Source organism: Sturnira hondurensis, unplaced genomic scaffold (genome assembly GCF_014824575.4).
Source record: "Sturnira hondurensis isolate 20B ecotype Veracruz unplaced genomic scaffold, ASM1482457v3 Scaffold0001221, whole genome shotgun sequence".
Classification (NCBI taxonomy): Eukaryota; Metazoa; Chordata; class Mammalia; order Chiroptera; family Phyllostomidae; genus Sturnira; species Sturnira hondurensis.
In genome coordinates this window covers 6,538,520-6,556,149 of record NW_028073852.1, presented here as the reverse complement: position 1 = coordinate 6,556,149, position 17,630 = coordinate 6,538,520, and the positions used below count along the sequence as shown (strand labels likewise).

At 49.2% G+C, this 17,630-nt stretch overlaps 2 protein-coding genes across 2 annotated transcripts; both read left to right on the top strand.

Annotated features, from left to right (window-relative positions):
• The first annotated feature begins 2,521 nt into the window (after nt 1-2,521).
• On the top strand, nt 2,522-5,451 carry HEXIM1 (HEXIM P-TEFb complex subunit 1). The gene has a single exon (XM_037067199.1). The coding sequence runs from the start codon at nt 3,128-3,130 to the stop codon at nt 4,175-4,177; it is 1,050 nt and encodes a 349-aa protein (XP_036923094.1). The 5' UTR covers nt 2,522-3,127; the 3' UTR covers nt 4,178-5,451.
• Nucleotides 5,452-11,481: 6,030 nt separating this feature from the next.
• HEXIM2 (HEXIM P-TEFb complex subunit 2) lies at nt 11,482-17,045 on the top strand. The gene is given in 3 exon segments (XM_037069492.1): nt 11,482-11,506; nt 13,324-13,436; nt 16,049-17,045. Coding segments are annotated over 3 exon segments (921 nt in total). The 3' UTR covers nt 16,832-17,045.
• The last annotated feature ends 585 nt before the right edge of the window (nt 17,046-17,630 follow it).

The following is a 17,630-nucleotide window of genomic DNA, read 5'->3' as shown; positions in this document are numbered from 1 at the left end:
CTGTGATTTGATGGCCTCTCTACACAGTCCATGAGCAGCAAGGATGACATTATTGGTCCCTCCTTTTTTTTTAAGATTAAAAAAATATTTCTAGAGAGAGGAAGGAAGGGAGAATGGGTGAGAGACATCAATGCTGGTTGCCTCTCAGGCACCCCCAGCTGGGAACCCAGCCCACAACCCAGGTGTGTGCCCTGACTAGCAATGGAACAGGCGACCCTTTGGTTCAGACTGGTGTTCAATCCGCTGAGCCACACCAGGCAGGACATACCCTCCTCACAAATCTTTACTAAATGAAGGAGTAAGGGCCTGATTTAGGCTGAAGCTGTTAGGAATGTAAAGGAACTAAATGCAGAGTTCTTGAGAAAGAAGGGAATTGTGTGTTTGTGACAGAAAGAAAAATGGCACGGAAGGTCACAGAGTATACTAGCCAGAGTTGTCACTTAGTTGTCATGTGATCTTGTACAAGTCACTTAATTTCTATGAATCTTAGAAATTTCTTATCTCTAAAATGGAGACAGTAATTCCTATCTGGTTAAGGGCACATACAGTGGAATGCAGCAGGAAGCAGTTGGAAGGTGAACCATTGCCTTTCAGGAAGAAATAAGAATGGGTCACTAGGAATGCGGCAAAAAGAAGAAGTTAAGATTAAACTGGACTTTAGGCCTGTGATTAGGTCCAATGGTTTGGGCTATTCCCAGGTTCTGTCCCTTGAGCAGATGCTTGGAATTTGCAATTTTTTCTCAAGAACAAGTTGTCTCTCTCCCCCCAAGAGTCTACCCCACAGTCATGAGCCAAAATTTCCTGCCTTCGCTCCTGGGCAAGGCCTCCTCTTCACTACCTGGTTCTGCTTCCCTCCCGCTGACACCCAGTGATGAGGAAGAGCCTCTGGGGGTGATATCCCCTTCTCTCTTTCTCTTGTTAGGCAGGAACAATTATTTAAATTCATTATTAATTTCAAACCCCTCCCCAACGACAAGGTTCATTAGCTGGAGCGACTTCCCTGTCCATCTCAGGTAATGCTCCAGGTGGGCTTGGAAATGAACAGACCAAGTCATCCCCAAGAAGCCATTTTCTTCGATGGAAGCTGAGCCCCTTGGGTGACGCCTTCCTGCCTCGGGTTTCCAGGGAGCTCCGGTCGCACACCCCGCGCTTCCTGGTTCCCGGCCCAGGAGAGGCTCAGTTGCGGCCCACCATTTTGCACTGGTCCCTGAGGCGGCCGTGGGCCTGAAAGGCAACACATGGCTGGACTTGGTCATTTTCGCCCATAGGNATATCCCCTTCTCTCTTTCTCTTGTTAGGCAGGAGCAATTATTTAAATTCATTATTAATTTCAAACCCCTCCCCAACGACAAGGTTCATTAGCTGGAGCGACTTCCCTGTCCATCTCAGGTAATGCTCCAGGTGGGCTTGGAAATGAACAGACCAAGTCATCCCCAAGAAGCCATTTTCTTCGATGGAAGCTGAGGCCCTTGGGTGACGCCTTCCTGCCTCGGGTTTCCAGGGAGCTCCGGTCGCACACCCCGCGCTTCCTGGTTCCCGGCCCAGGAGAGGCTCAGTTGCGGCCCACCATTTTGCACTGGTCCCTGAGGCGGCCGTGGGCCTGAAAGGCAACACATGGCTGGACTTGGTCATTTTCGCCCATAGGTCTGGACGCCAATGTGAAGGTGGACATCACTCAGGACTCGAACCTGCTTTCTCATCTTCTGAGGCCTAGTCCGAGATTGATCGCTAACACAGTCACACTGTCCCTTTAAGGCGGCACTTTTTATTCCTCATTTGTTTACTTCTTCATGCGCTTTTCGTTATTTCACAAAATATATTCAAATTTCCACCCGCAAATGTCAATCTCAGGCACTACCCACACTTTTAAACTATTTCTGAAACATTAAGGATCGAGAGTTACCAGCTAGCTCTGTGCCAGCATATCTCTTTATTACATTTTTTTTTACGCGTTAGGGACTACTTTTTAGGAATAAACCATTCTTTGCTATAGTTAACCAATGTTTATGATTTTCAGAGCCCTTCCACTGAGAACAGAAAACGATAACAGGCTTTAAGACGCACCTTTTCATGAAAATACTCTGTGAGGGCCTTCTTAGATCATGGAATCTTCTCGTATTCTAGAAGCATAATGGTATGGTCCAGAACCCGCCCCATCTTCTCTGTGATTGGCATTCCTTCCTCCACGGTATTTGTGACTCTAGACCAATGGTCGCTCACGTTTTTCCAGCGAGGGATAAGGGATGGACGGAGGTGGGCTGGAAGACGCCCCCTACGTGTTCCGAGATTGGCTACGTAGCCCGGCGCATGAGGACGGCGGGCCCGAAAGATGAGAACTACCAGTCCCAGCTTCCTGCAATGGGGACCCTGTTAGGCATGCGCATAGGCGGGGCGGACAAGCGTCTATATAAAAGCGGAGCAGAGGGCTGGGAGGCAGCAGTTGGAAGTTGGCAGGTGGAGAGGCAGGTTGGGAGGGGAAGTTGGGGGAGGAGGCGGAAGAGCTGTCGGAAGGGGGAGGGAGGGAGGAAAAGAGGAGGAGGCGGAGAACTGAGCTGAGCAGAGCATCGAGCCAAAGGGGAGATGAGTTTGTCTGTCCTCGGATAAGGCTCCGGCCCGGCCTAAGGAACTGGAAGCTCGGGTTGGAGCGACACCCGTGGAAGTGGGAGGTGGCGGCTCTGGGACCTTAACCCCTTGTGGGCTCTGCGGCAGGGGATTTAACCCTTTGTGGATCCAGCCCCTCGGAGACAGCGTCATCGGGTAGTTTTAACCCCTTCGGGGCTGGGTTTAACCCACTGGACTTGACCTCATCTTCTAGCCCACCAATTCCTCCACAGTGGGGGCGCTCTGTGGCGAGGCTTGAGGTCGACCCTCTCCGCACATTACGTACTGTTCCTGCTACTGCACCCCCTTGGACCTGCTTGCTGGTCGCGCTGTGGCGCTTAACCCTTTACTGTCTTGAGCTCCCCCAAGTTGCATTTGGAGTTTGCCGACAGGACTGGCTAAAGGCATCACTGCGGGAATTACCGAAGTGGACTCTGTTGGACATTTTTGAAAAGAAAAACCTCTTTTTTCCTCAAGGACTTACAGCCAAAATTCTTCAAACTTCGAGAAGAGAACTCTGTTAGCCATGGCCGAGCCACTATTGTCGAAATATCAGCACCAGCCTCAAACCAGCAATTGTACAGGTGCTGATGCTGTCCAAGACGAGAGGAACCCCGATCGCCCCCCAGGCGCTGAGGAGCGGGTGCCAGAGGACAACAGTAGGTGGCAATCGAGAGCGTCCCCCCAGTCGGATGGCCGTCCAGGGCAGGAGGGGGAAGGGAGCGTGGAAACCCATTCACCTCTGCAGACCCAGGTCTGTCCAGAAGCTGGCTGCCCGGGAGCAGATGAAAGGGATCAGAATGGAGACGAGTTGTCCGCTGGCGTAGCACCCCCGCTGGCGGCAGGAGGGGAGCCCAGGCCCGAGGCCGAGCCGCCCGCCCAGCCTTGTCATGACTCCGAGGCCAACAAGTTGGGGGCTCCTGCCGCTGGGGGTGAGGAGTCATGGAAACAGCAGCAGAGACAGCTCGGCAAGAAAAAACATAGGAGACGCCCCTCCAAGAAGAAGCGGCATTGGAAACCGTACTACAAGCTGACCTGGGAGGAGAAGAGAAAGTTTGACGAGAAACAGAGTCTGCGAGCTTCGAGGATTCGAGCTGAGATGTTCGCCAAGGGTCAGCCGGTCGCTCCCTATAACACCACGCAGTTCCTCATGGATGATCACGACCAGGAGGAGCCAGATCTCAAAACCGGCTTCTGCCCCAAGCGGGCCGCCGCCAAATCTGACGATACCAGCGACGAAGAGTTCATGGAAGAGGCCGGCGAGGAGGACGGGGGCAGCGATGGGATGGGAGGAGATGGCAGCGAGTTTCTGCAGCGGGACTTCTCGGAGACTTACGAGCGGTACCACGCGGAGAGTCTGCAGAACATGAGCAAGCAGGAGCTCATCAGGGAGTACCTGGAGCTGGAGAAGTGCCTCTCGCGCATGGAGGACGAGAATAACCGCCTGCGGCTGGAGAGTAAGCGGCTGGGCAGTGACGACGCGCGTGTGCGGGAGTTGGAGCTGGAACTGGACCGACTGCGCGCCGAGAATCTCCAGTTGCTGACGGAGAACGAACTGCACCGACAGCAGGAGTGAGGACCGCCGTCCAAGTTTGGAGAATAGACTGCAACTTTTTTGGGGGGGAGGGGGCAAAGGGGACTTTTTACAGTGATGAAATGTACCATTATATCCATGTGTATATAAGACAGTGGACCTTTTTATTATGACACGTAATCAGAAGAGAAAAAGCCCCGGCTTTGGTTGTTTTGGTAAATCTAGCTATGATGTAGCTTGCTGTTCTTTAATTATAATTATGTAAACTGAGGGATGCTTTACTTTTCCTTTTAGATTTTCTTTCGTGTGTGAGTAATTTGACCAAGTTATAATGCATTTTCTGTTAGAAATTCTCTCCTTAAACAGAGCTATAAGGTGGCCAAATCTGAGAACAATTAAATTCATTCTAGTTATAATTTAATATTTGTTAATGTTACATAGTTTTAAGTGTGATTTCTAGAGCTAATAAAATATAGTACTGACTTATGCGATTACATTTGGAGGGGATAAAGAAGTTAAATTTGTTAAGTTTGGGGGGGAAACCTTTATGGAAGACTTAAATTTGTCCATTTTCTCCTTGAATGGGTTTTAGTGTGCTACAATATACAGTTCAGGCAAAATATAAAGATTTAAATAGCTTCAAACTGAAGTGTGCTTGCTTTCTAGTGCCTTGCGGTTTTTCCCTGATGTTGGAGAAATAAACCAGTGTTGGGTGTTTGGGGAACAGAGTTGCTCCACATCAGCTTAAAATTTCATTCTGCTTCTCAATAGCCATTTGAAAGTCTTAACAAAAATGTAACTCTAACTTGGCAGTTTGCTAGACAACTCATTTCACTCCTACAAGTAGGTTTTTAGTAATATCCCCCTCCCCACTGAGGCAGGAAGGAGGAGTTCCTGGATGCTGGAAGAGGCTCTTGGTAAACCTACTGCTTAGCGCAAGCAATGGTTCGATAACTTTGTGGAGCAACTCTTTTCATTAAGTTGTTTAGACTAGGGGATATTGGATTTGTGGAAGAAACAGCTGTTTGGGGCATTCCAGGGACTTAGCCTAATTATCCAATATTGGTGCTTCCTATACCAAAAAAGAACAGGAGCTGTCCACCTTTCCATGAGAGTCAAACTAAAATTAGAAATGCCCCCTTACTGCAAATCAAACTTAGTTTCTGGTTGAGCTAAACGAACTCCTTGGGGGCAGTGGTCCCCCTGCATATACTCCCTGTGCAGCCGATATTCTATCTCCTAGATGGGGCTGACAGCGGCAGATTTTCAATCTTCTACTCTTGAAAATGCATGGAGGCCCTGGAAGTTAATTTCTGTCCCCCAAATCAAAATAAATTACAAGGCTGTTCCCTCCTGTCACCAGTTAGATAACTCAGCCCATTTTCACCTAGCACAGGGGTTCCTTAACTTGGGGTCCACAAACCCCACAAAATTACATATAGACTTGTGTTACACACACTTAATCTGGGGAAAGGGTTCAAGAGAATCATGAGATTGTCAAACTTGCAGAAGGCTAAAAACCCCCTGCAGAGAAAGGAAAAAAAGCCTCCCATTGAGAAGCTTCCTTTTCCAGCTAAATGAAATAGAGGTGGTGGAATCTTCAAGCATGGAATGCTCCTTATGATGCAAAAGAAGCACACCCAAATCAATGAATCAAAGGAAATTGATGGTCAAGACTGGCCCTCAAAGCTGGATTGAGCTAGCCTTATTCTGGAGACAATGTATGATCTGGTTTTTTGGCCTAAAAACGACATTAAATGTCCAATTTGAAATAGTTTTCTTCGTGTATTTAATACTCCTATGAAATCATGCAGCAGACCCAGAAACCCGGTTGCTAGGTGGAAAAGCAGCAACACTGCCCTCTGGCTTCACAGTGCAGAGCAGAACCCTCATTCTGATTGCATTAGGATGCAGCAGTGACAACCTCTGATGATTTTGGAACCTGAGAGAATCTTGTTTCCCTTACATGTTCCCCTTGGAGAGACTTTAAACGTATATTTATCATCACAAAAATCAGTTTACATTTTACTCCTAGGTGACAAATGCAGTGCAGTTTTTAAAAATACACAAATATTTGGTTTTAAGTAACTCAAATAATTTTATCTTGAGCTATAAACTTTCTGGATTCTGCTTTCAAAAGCACTGGCATTTTACTCTATTTATTACATTTATCTTCTTTGAATGATGAGGTTTATGTGAAATGAGTTTCCATCAACACTTCTATGTTGAAACGCTTGATTAGCATACTGCTCTCAGGCCAGAACACTGAATTTCTAGGGGGTTGTGATGACAAATGATCCTCAAGTCCACACTAGCCTTTCGCTGAAGTGCTCCTTGCCAAACATTTCAAATGAGTTGCACAAAAGACCATACTCACACATTAGCAATTTCAGTTTGTTCCCTTTTTAATACTAGGGCCTGGGTATCAAGCCAGGGCATAGTGCTTCCCAAACTTTGAGACAGCTGGCTGAAGAGCTTAATTTTTTGAGTAAGGAAAACGTTTCCAAGGCTGGCCTATAACATGAAAGGGCTCTCAGGAGACAGGTCCCTTTAGATTTCAGTTTGGAGAGGAAAAAGTCGGTTTAGTTCTAAAACAGACCAGGTATCTCTAAAGAGAGGAAGCATCGTAAAAAATTACACCAGACTAGATGTCAAAGAAGCAGGATCCCAGTCATACCTTTAACACATACTAGTAGTGGCAATCCTGGACACATCTCTCAAACTCTCTGGGCCTCATTCTTCATCAGCTAAATGGGGCTATGCCTACTTACATAACTAAAGATTAAACGAAGCAGTATAAAATGTGCTACACATGCACACAGCAGCTACCCATTTGATATTTTTAAATTATCATTTCATCCAGGATTTATAAAAATGGTATATAAATCTAAAAAAGCTTTGCTTGGGGAAATGCAAATAAATATATTTTATCCTAATGTCTTCATAAGTTAAGAGAAACCAGAGTGAATGTAAGAAATAAAAAAAAAACCCACAACCCAAGAATCTGCTGTCAGAGAGTAAAGAACTGGCTATACCCCTGGCTGGATTGCTCCACCAGTTGGAGCACCAAGAGGCTGTGGTTTGGTCCCAGGTCAGGGCACAAACCTAGGTTGAGGATTTGATACCCTGTCCGGCCATCTATGGGAGGCAACCAATGTTTCTCTCTCCCTCCTTCCCTCCCTGAAGTCAGTAAAAAACATCATCTCGCCCTGACTGGTGTAGCTCAGTGGATTGAGTGCGGGCCTGCAAAACTTATGATCGTGGTTTGATTCCCAGTCAGGGCACACGCCTGGGTTGCAGGCCAGTTCCCAGCGGGGGCCTCACGAGAGGCAACCATGCACTGATGTTTCTCTCCCTCTCTCCTTCCCTTCCCTTCTAAGGACGGGTGAATAAAATCTCTAAAAAAAACCCCCAAAAACAAAAAACATAATCTCAGGTGTAGATTAAAAAAACAAAACTGGCTATATTTAGTCAAACACTAGGTAATAACACTACAGGTGTCCCCCTGGCCACTTACATGCAGAACAGCTGGCAACAAATATTCACAACAGTGTGATAGAAAAGTTGGCTAGAGTAAAGATAGTACTTGTATCTAATTAGGTACACTTGCATGTGTGTGGGTTTTTGGTTTTTATTTTTAAAGATTTTATTTATTTATTTATTTTTAGAGGGAGGGGAAGGGAAGAAGAGAGGGAGAGAAACACCAATATGCGGTTGCCTCTTGTGTGCCCCCTACTGGGGACCTGGCCCACAACCCAGGCATGTGCCTGATGTACAACTGAACCAGCGACCCTCTGGCTTTGGGTTGCAAACGAGTGCTCAGTTCACTGAGCCACACCAGACAGGGTGGTTTTGGGTTTTTTTAAATAAAATTTTTCACATTTGACAAGATCACTGGAATAAAATTCCACTTTACTATTCTTTATTACGTAAAGTGTAAATTATTGATGCTAGGATAAAAAGTAATTTTTAAAAGAGTATCAAATTCAGGACCTAAACACAGTGGAGTCTGCTGACCAAAGTGTAGTAGTCATACTTTGCAAGTGGGACAAAAATCTGTGGTCTAGCAGGCAAAGAATCAATCTTTGCCAGCTGTTGTTGAATTTGGAAAGCTGACCACCTCATTCTCTCTCTTGTTGAAAAAAACAAAGCCTGGGTTTAGATAGATCAATGCTGTAGCTCTCACAAATCCTCTGGACTAAACTTTTTTTTTTAGAGACAGTTCAATTATTAAAATTCTTTCAAATGGCTGTGATGCTACAGGAAACTCTTAGTCTTTTGAAATAGTGTGATCATTCAATACGGCACCAAGAGGAGTTAACACTGGCTTACACACTCTTGTTTTCAAGAGCAAACATTCAGAAGGGAATTGTCAACACTCGTCTGAAGTTAAATTCTACTTGCCACACTCACTGACTCTGTGTGAAGTGTTAAAAAGCCCTGGGTCTGCAGGGAGCAACAAGCATCTTCCTGAAGGAAAATGTGGGAGCTTCACAGTACTCCATGAAACAGATTTTTAGAAAATGATAGCTGCTCTCGTAAGCTACTCAGCTGAACTTGTCCTAACCTCCCCAGTCAGCGGAGGAGGTTAGTTTGAACTTCTGAAACTTGCTCCAAACATTCAGTTCTGCATATATGGATAACTAGTACAGCTTTCAGGCAAAGGCAGAAGACCGAACTGGAGGATGGAAAAGAATGTCTGAGTAGTTGTACCCTCCTCTAGTTATTACTAAAGGTGTATTTAATAAAACAGTAAACACTTAAACAACTTAGACAAAAGATAAAAAGTGGTAAAAGGTATAGCCCGGGCTGGTGTAGCTCAGTGGATTGAGCATGGGCCTGCGAACCAGAGGATCGCAGTTCGATTCCCAGTCAGGGCACATACCTGGGTTGCAGGCCAGTTCCTGGCAGGGGACACACGGTACATTGTGTGTTTCCGGCAGAGGCAACCATACACTGATATTTCTCTCCCTCTCTCCTTCCCTTCCCCTCTAAAAACAAATAATTTTTTTTTAAAAATGGTAAAGGGTAAATACAAAGAATAAGAAATTGTGGAAATCAGAGTTCAGAAGCAAGCACCTTCATTCTGATGAGGACTGCTACTAAGAATCAATGAATCCTGCTCACAAATAGCCACTAGTCCCCAAGACTGGACTGTCAGGCAGACATGGAGCACCCAGACCCTTCATGGTAACCACTACTTGGTACCCTAACCCCCCTGCAGCCTATCTGAATGGGCACACTCTGTACTGCCAGGGGCACATTTCAGTAGGGCAGGCCTCCCGACTACTCCAACCAACCTTTGAAGTGAAAGTTCTAAAGTTCCAAAGTAACAAAGTTATAGGGGTAAATGTTTAGACAGCTACTGAAGATTAGTTACTCAAGGTATTTATGAAGGAGGCAGCACTGACTCCACTATCAAATTAGGAAACTGAGGCATACCCAATAAACTCAATAAAAAATAAATGTAAAAAAAGGAAGCTCAGGCATATACAATACAGCCTGGTAGAATTTGTCATAAACTTTAAAGCAACTGGTCTGAAAAAGGAGGAGGGAGTCAAAGATCTGGTTGAACATTAGATGAATAGACTCAGCAACAGAAGTTTGGCCTAATCTTCAGGTTTTGGCCTCCAGCCAAGCTGACCAAGTCAGTGGTGGCACACACAGAAACAGAACTTGGAGTTCCTAGCCTCCAATCCTAGGTTTTGTTCCGTAAACAAATGAGCTTTATTTCCAACTTTTCTTATCAAGGAGTGCTTATTGGCCGACCTTAAACAGGATAAGCTTTCATTTTTATGAGTAACAAATTTCTGTCCCTGGTATGCTCACTTAGTAACATCCAAAGGTTTAATGGAGGGTGAATCACAAGAGCCTGGGATCCTCCTCCATTAAATTCTTGACAATCTTCAGACTCCCCTTTCAGCTCCTATGACTATTTCACTTAACTCCTACCAAGTGAGTGTTAACTTTTCCTAACTTAAATATTCTGTCTGAAGAACAGTGTAAAATGAACATGACGTTAGGCTAAGTCAACCTACAGCATGAATCGAGTGTACTGGTTTCATTTTGGACTAAGTGGTTCAAATTTTGGATTAAGAACCAGAGTCAATGGTGATCGTGTCCCTCCAATCCAGTTCTAAGACTTCCTCTGAAAATACTCTGTGGGTGGGGAAGTAGCTAAAGCTATGGAACTGTCACTCTCACAACTTTTTAAAAATTTACTTTATTAATAGAAGCAAGGATTCAGTTCTGAAGAACCTTTTGAGGTTCTTGCTTTGAGGCCAAAGGCTCAGAAATGACCCAACCATCTGTAACTGGCAATGAGACTCATCCTAGGGTACCTTCTGCCTGGCAGGGGAGCTCAGCTGGAGGGAGCCTCATCCTGATTCGCCAAGGTTGGGGGTTCCACCCCCAGTCAGAAGACTTACAAGAATCAACAAGGTACCCTCAAAGACAAAGTTCACTGCTCAGTCAGTCCCCTAACTTCAGAAGCTACCTATTTACATTCTTAAATGACATTTTTGCAGATTAAGCTACCCCTGAGGTATAAATCTCCCTGAATTAGTATTTCTAGCAGTAAGAAACAAGATAGTTTAATCTGTAATTCAAGACTTTCACATCAAACTTCAATCTTTAAGAAGCTACTACAGGTGTACTGCATGGCTGACTGTTTTTTTTCAGAGCAGGTCTCCCCTACCTCCAAACTGAAAGTTCTATTTTGGCAGCATCTAGGATCTACAGAATAGTTTTTTTTTAATTACTTGGAATTTCAAAATAGAGGCTTCCTAGTAATAATGCACTAGTGGCAAAATATTCCATTTAGTTTAGTTCGTGGGAGAAAAGTTCTTTAAACTGGAAAGAATTTGTAGTCTTATAAAGATTACAGTGGAACTCGTTTTTTTTCCCCCTCTAGGAGGGCAGACATTCCTCCAAAAGTTTTGGGAGAAGTTATGGCTCAGATTTCAAAATGCAAACAGATGTTCCTGAAGCATCCGAAATGGGCCACTCCCCTTTTATTCCCAGAGCCATGGCAACTCTAAGGTATTTTGTGTCCCGACCCTGTAAAGGGCAAACACTCATACCCCTCTGGTGTCAACTTTCAAGACAAGTGGAACAGCACACTCCTGGAGTTTCCCAAAGTGGCCGGCGACGTGCGAGGTCAAGTCGTTCAGAGAATGGGCACTGACAGCATGAACCTTGAGGACCAGAGTGCTCAGAGATTTCCAAGCATTGGGCTCGTGAAGGTTTCCACGTGCCCCTACCCTGCTGGTCCCAGGGGAAACTGGAAGTTGTCACAGTAGGAAGAAGCCTGTTTCGCAGCCCGGGCCGCGGGACAGCCTTCGAACATGGAGGAGGAGGTGGGGGATGGTGGTGGGTGCACCGGGATCTCTCGGAGCCTCCACCTGACTGCCAGGCGAGAGAGACGCGCGGCCAGTGCTGCGACCTCCACCCTCCCCCGCGGCCCATCTTTGGAATCTGGCCTCTTCCCCAATTCTCCCGTCGAAGTTGGGGGGGGGGTCCCACTACGCTGGGCCTCGCCGCCATACCCAGGCCGAATGGGGCTGGAAAAAGAACTTCGCAGAGCTCAGCCGAATGATCTGCGCCCCAGTGGGAAGAGAGCCGAAGAGAACCGTTTCACTCGGTCTCTCCCCAACTGGGGTCTCGGGAAATACGTGGTAACTACCCCAAAACCGCGCCCTCTGTGAGAGACGAGGCTGCGGGGCTGCCGGGACGGTTTGAGGACCAGGCCCTGCCGGGGAGACTCCAACCTTCACCCCCCGACCAGGCCCCCGGTCCCACTTCCCGCCGTCTCCCGGCGTTGCCACTTCAGGCAGCCCACTCGGCCCGGCCTCTCCCCACGCCCGGACCACCCCCCACGGGGTGCTCTCACTGTGCAGCGAGTCCCTCCGCTGCCTCCTCCCAGCCCAAAATGGCGGCGGCGGCCACAGAGCCTTCTCGTCGCCTTCCTCTAGAGCTGAGGATCCCTCCGCGCCCTCAGCCCCTCCCCTCTCAGCCGGACCTATTTTCTGCCTAGTAAAGATTAACGCCATCAATGAACTCTTTAATTGAGCTTGGAAGGCGGATACTGATTGTGCTTCCGCACAGCAAACGTTGACAAAAGCTACCTTATTGGCAGACGAGTTGACCAATCAAAACAGGAAGCGGTCACCGCGGGACAACTCCCGCGTAAGGGTAGATGGGTTTTGAAGTACTCTGCAGAGCTGTTGACGTGATAGGATTTGGGTTCGCCTTCCAAGGCCGGGAGAACTACAATCCCCGGCAGGCACCGCGCTGTCAGGCCGTTCCCTTCCCCCAACCTTAGTGCCTGAGCGGCTTGACCAGACAACTGCTGCAACTGCATGCAGCAAGAGGTAGGGCTGAGGCGTTGGGAATTGCACAGACAGGCGATTGCACAGAAAGGCACACGGATGTAGTCGTGTGCATAGCCCTTGGCAGCAAATAGGTCAGTTCCGCCTTTGCAAAACCTCTTTCCCGGACCATTTCCTCTCTTCCAAGGAATCCATCCTTATCCCAGTTGGGTTTCCCTCCCAGCTGCACGTCATGTGAAGACCTCTTCCCCTGTCCCTCTGTCTCCCGTCCTGAGAGGCAGGACGGCGGCAGGCTAGGCCGTGTGTGTGGATGAAAAGGCCTCAGTCCCAGACTCAGCCCAGGCCCCAGACGTGTTTCTTGAGGCACCGACTTCTGGAGCCCAGCCTGGGGAGGAGTTAGGGGGCTGCAGTTAAGACTGAGGCCTCTGGAAAGGACCCCCTCTTGTGGGAGCCACTGACCCAGTCCACTCTGAGTCCAGGTCGTTGCAGTACGGACGTGGGCCTCCCAGGCCGTCTCCTTTCCCACGTTGGTTGCTGGGGGAACAAAGCTCAGTCCCACCTTCCCCGGAGCCAGCCTGGGCCTCGGTGACTTCCAGGAGAACAGTACAGGGTGTGAGCCTGGCCCTGGGGCCTGAGAAGCAGGACTGGGAAGATGGCTTCTTAATCCCCATTTGGCCCCTGGCTAGCCGGAGGTGTGAAAAGCAGGGCAGCCTCCGGGGCTGCCTTTGAAAAGGAGGGTATGCAGGTCTGTCCGGTGCTACAAAATGGCTGCCGCTGCCTTGGTGAAAAACTCCTGGGCAGCCAGTCTTGCTGACATTTCTCTTTGAGCGCTTAGGTTTCTGTTGTTATTTGAAGCAGGTGTCACTAGGTAAAAGCATCTGCTGAGAGATTTGGAACAGAAGAAGGTGGCCACTCTGAAGCAGACCGACCGTCATACAGAGTCAGCAGCAGCAGCCCTGGAGGAGGTCAAGGTAAGCCTCACCCTTCCAACCCCGAGTGCCCTGAACGTGGAGTCTGCCGTCCGGGATCCTGGCTTCTCGTCTCAGATGTGTTGGCAGATTTGGAAAACCAGTGTTTTTAAATGAGTCCCTACTATGCGCTGGGCAGTATTCTAGGTGCTAAGTCTGTGCCATCTCATGACACCCTAGTAGCCCTTCAAGGTAGGACTTCTTTTTAAAAAAAAATATTTTATTTATTTATCTTTAGAGGGGAAGGGAAGGAGAGAGGAAGAGAAACATCAATGTATGGTTGCTTCTCGTGCATCCCCTGCTGGGAACTGGCCCCTGCCGGGAACTGGCCTGCAACCCAGGCATGTGCCCTGACTGGGAATCGAAACGCAATCGCCTGTTTCGCAGGCCTGTGCTCAATCCACTGAGCTACACCAGCCAGGGCAGGACTTCTTATTTCCAGTTCACAGATGGTATGGTTCTGAGAGCTGAGGTACCTTTTCTAGAATCATGCAGCCAGTGAGCAGCAGATCCAGGGGTTAAATCTAGGGCCTCTGACAACAGAGCCCTGCCTGGCATTTTGTCCAGGCTGAGAACCAGGTCTGAAGCAGGGAAACGAGTCTGAACAATTGGTTCAGAATTTGGGTTGGGGTGGGGTATAGGGTATCACCTGGGACAGACAGAGAGACGGGTCGTATCAGGCCCTCAGAATGTCACCTTCTGATCTGGGAACAGGAGCCCAGACCCTCCCGGTCCAGGCTCACTGCTGCCGCCTTGCCCATTCTTCTCCCCTAGTCCACAACTCCCTGTAGGTGACGAGAGCTCAGCTCCTCCGACTCACCCTACCTAGGCACTTCCAGTGTTTCCTGGATTTATTTAATTTGGACTTGATGGCATGCCAGGGCTGGAAGATTGAGAGAGGGCAAATGACTCACCCAGGTCACACAGCTTACCTGCAGTTAGTGGTCATGGTCATGGAGGGACAAGCCTTTAGGAGGGAGACAGCACGTGGGGGCTGAGGGCCAGGCTGGCTTGGGTGAGGGGAGAGATCATTAGGGGCATTTGCCGACACCTGGGAGCAGGTGAATTGCAGTGCACACAAAAACAAGCCATCCTGCCTCAGAGGTCCCGCGGGCAGTGGCCTGCCTCTTCCCATGTCGGGCAGATCTCCATCCCATGTGGCTGAAGATGCCAGTGGAGACAGGCTAGCCGTTCTTAAGTGATGATCTCCCTGCAGGTGAAGTAACAACACAGGCACTCCAACACACCTTTTCCCTACAGTTCCCTTCATGGTCTCCAAAACCCACATAACACACCTCCAGCTCTTACAGAGCTACATGCACCCCCCAGTACATACCCTATACTTATATGGACCCATGCTCGGAACCAGGCTGGGCATCGTGAGACAATATACCAGTGGTAGTAGTTATTATTAGAATTCCCCAAACCGCAAACTTAGAGCAATTCATTCCCCACTCAGTACTCCCACCCTCACCATGACAGAGATAACCAGAGGCCCCGAATGCATACTCTCGTGACCGAATCCTTTGCACCTCTGCGATAAGTTCTAGAATTCTCTCAGCTGCAGACTGGAGATTGACCTTTCTTCTCCCTAGTTAGGTCCTCTTTCCTGCCCGTCATGTAGACGGATGGTAATGACTTTTGCCTGGAATAAATGCACTCCATCTTCTTCACCCTCGAATGACAGGAGAGTCTTGGGTTCCAGTATCTTTTGCACTCCCCTCTCTTATGGGCTTTATGTCATTGAACGTCTGTTTATGAGCACTTCCCTTGGACCATGCACAGGGACACAGTGATGAACTGAACAGACACGTTCTTACAGGAGGAAGTCAGGTGGTAAATGGGAATGTACCAATGCAACGTGGGATGCTCATTTTCATGTGATAGGGAGTTAGTGGGGAGGGGAGATTGGGGGGCTCCTTTAGACAGGGGGTCAGGGAGGGCCATTCTGAAGAGGCGACGTGGGTACAAAGAGTGAAGGATGAAAGAGTCAGCTATCCAAGTATCTGGAAGCAGGATCAGCTACATAATTTGTGGAGCTCAGTGCAAAGCGTACTTTATTCTAAAATTATTAAGAAGTTCAAGCCCTGGCTGGTGTGGCTTAGCAGATTGGATGTCGAGAGTGCTAGCCTGTGAACCACAGGTTACTGGTTCGATTCCCAGTCAGATCACATGTCTGGGCCAGATCCCTACTTGCAGGTATGCAAGAGGCAACTGATCAATGTTTCTCTCCCTCTCTTTCTCCCTCCTTTCCCCTGTCTCTGAAAATAAATAAGTAAAATGTTTCCAAAATTTTTTTTTTCAAGACAATGATAGCGGAGTGTTGATCAAAGCATGGGGCCTTTCTGATGGGGAGGAGCATTGAAATTACAAAGTGAAATGCACGGGTGAAATTTCTGCTCTCTTTGTGAGTTTGCTTGGGGCGTGTTGGGGGACAGACAGTAGACAAGTAAGTGACAAACAAATAAGTGGTTGCAGAAGGGCGAGAGCTAGAGAGGGACAGGGTGGGAGAAGGTAGGTTTTAGGTGGGGATGGGGAGGTGGAGGGCCATGGAAGGTGTCCACCACCAGGGAGCAGCTGGCCATGACCCATCCTTCCTCACGTTCTGTCTTCAGATCACTGGCTGTTCTGAGAGCCCAGACACACCCCCTGAGCCTCATGATCCTGGCAGCTCCCTGCCCCTGACACCCCAGATGGAGAGTCACTCGGAGGAGGAAGATCATGGTGGCCTGGGCCAGAATGGCAGGGGTCCCCGGGCCCACAGCCCAAGGGGCTACTCAATGGAGGCAGTGCTGAGCCGGAAGAAGCACCGCAGGCGGCCTTCCAAGCGCAAACGGCACTGGCGGCCCTACCTGGAGCTGAGCTGGGCTGAGAAGCAACAGCGGGATGAGAGGCAGAGCCAGAGGGCCTCCCGGGTCCGAGAGGAGATGTTTGCCAAGGGCCAGCCTGTGGCGCCCTACAACACCACCCAGTTCCTGATGGATGACCGAGACCCTGAGGAGCCTGACCTGGATGTGCCCCAGGGGGCCTCCCACCCAGGCTCCAGTGGGGAGAGTGAAGCAGGGGACAGCGACGGGCGAGGCCAAGTTCATGGGGAGTTCCAGCAGAGGGATTTCTCAGAGGCCTATGAGCGCTACCACACCGAGAGCCTGCAGGGCCGCAGCAAGCAGGAGCTGGTGCAAGACTACCTGGATCTGGAGCGGAGGCTGTCGCAGGCCGAGGAGGAGAGCAGGAGGCTGCAGCAGCTGCAGCGGTGCCCCAGCCGGCAGTCCTGTCACCTGGTTGAGGAGCTGGCTGCCGAGGTCGAGAGGCTCCGGACGGAGAACCAGCGGCTTCGGCGGGAGAACGAGATGTGGAACCGAGAGGGCAGCCTTGGCGGTGGGGAGCCAGGCACCTAGGAGCGCCCCCCCAGCCAGGTTAGCCCAAGCAGACAGTTCATTTCACAGGCGCCCAGGCCGGCGGGGCCTCCAGTGGGCCGGTGGCCCGTGCAAACCACTCGGCACCCTGTGCTCCCTGAGAACGGCTTGACTTCCACCTTGTCATTTCCACAGTTTGTTCTTCGATGTCATCTTATTTTTCACAAAGAAAATAAATGGTTTTGGTGAAATCAAATGTAAGTGGCTGGGATCCGTTTCACTAGGGCTCTGAAATTCGAAGCACATTCATTCCAGATAGGTTTGGGACTTGGGGCCCCCGTGCCCCCTTGCCCCAAGCCTGGGAGGACAGCAGACGTCTGCACTGGGGACCTATCAAGATCTCCAGGATGGCCCTGGCCAGTGTGGCTCAGTTCGTTGGAGCACTGCTCGGTAACCAAAGGGTTGTGGGTTCGACCCCCAGTCCAGGCTCATACGGAAGGCAACCAGTTGATCTTCTCTGTCACATTGATGTTTGCACCCATGTTTCTCTCCCTTTCTCCCTCAGAGCAATGAAAACAATGTCCTTGGGTGAAGATTTTTTTTTTAAAAAGGTCTCCAGGTTGCCTGAATCTGCTGTGCCAGGGACGGTCAGACTACTCTTAGGTTTTGGAGAGCAGGGGATGCAGAGGTGAGAGGGGCCTCAGTTAGGAACCCCTGGGTCCCGATGGAACTTGACTTAAGATGCCAGATTGCTGGGAGGAGCTGAGACTTTCGGGGGAAGGCCCAGGGGGGGGTTCCCAGGCTCTCTGCATTCTCCCCATCATCCCATAGTTTAGGGGGC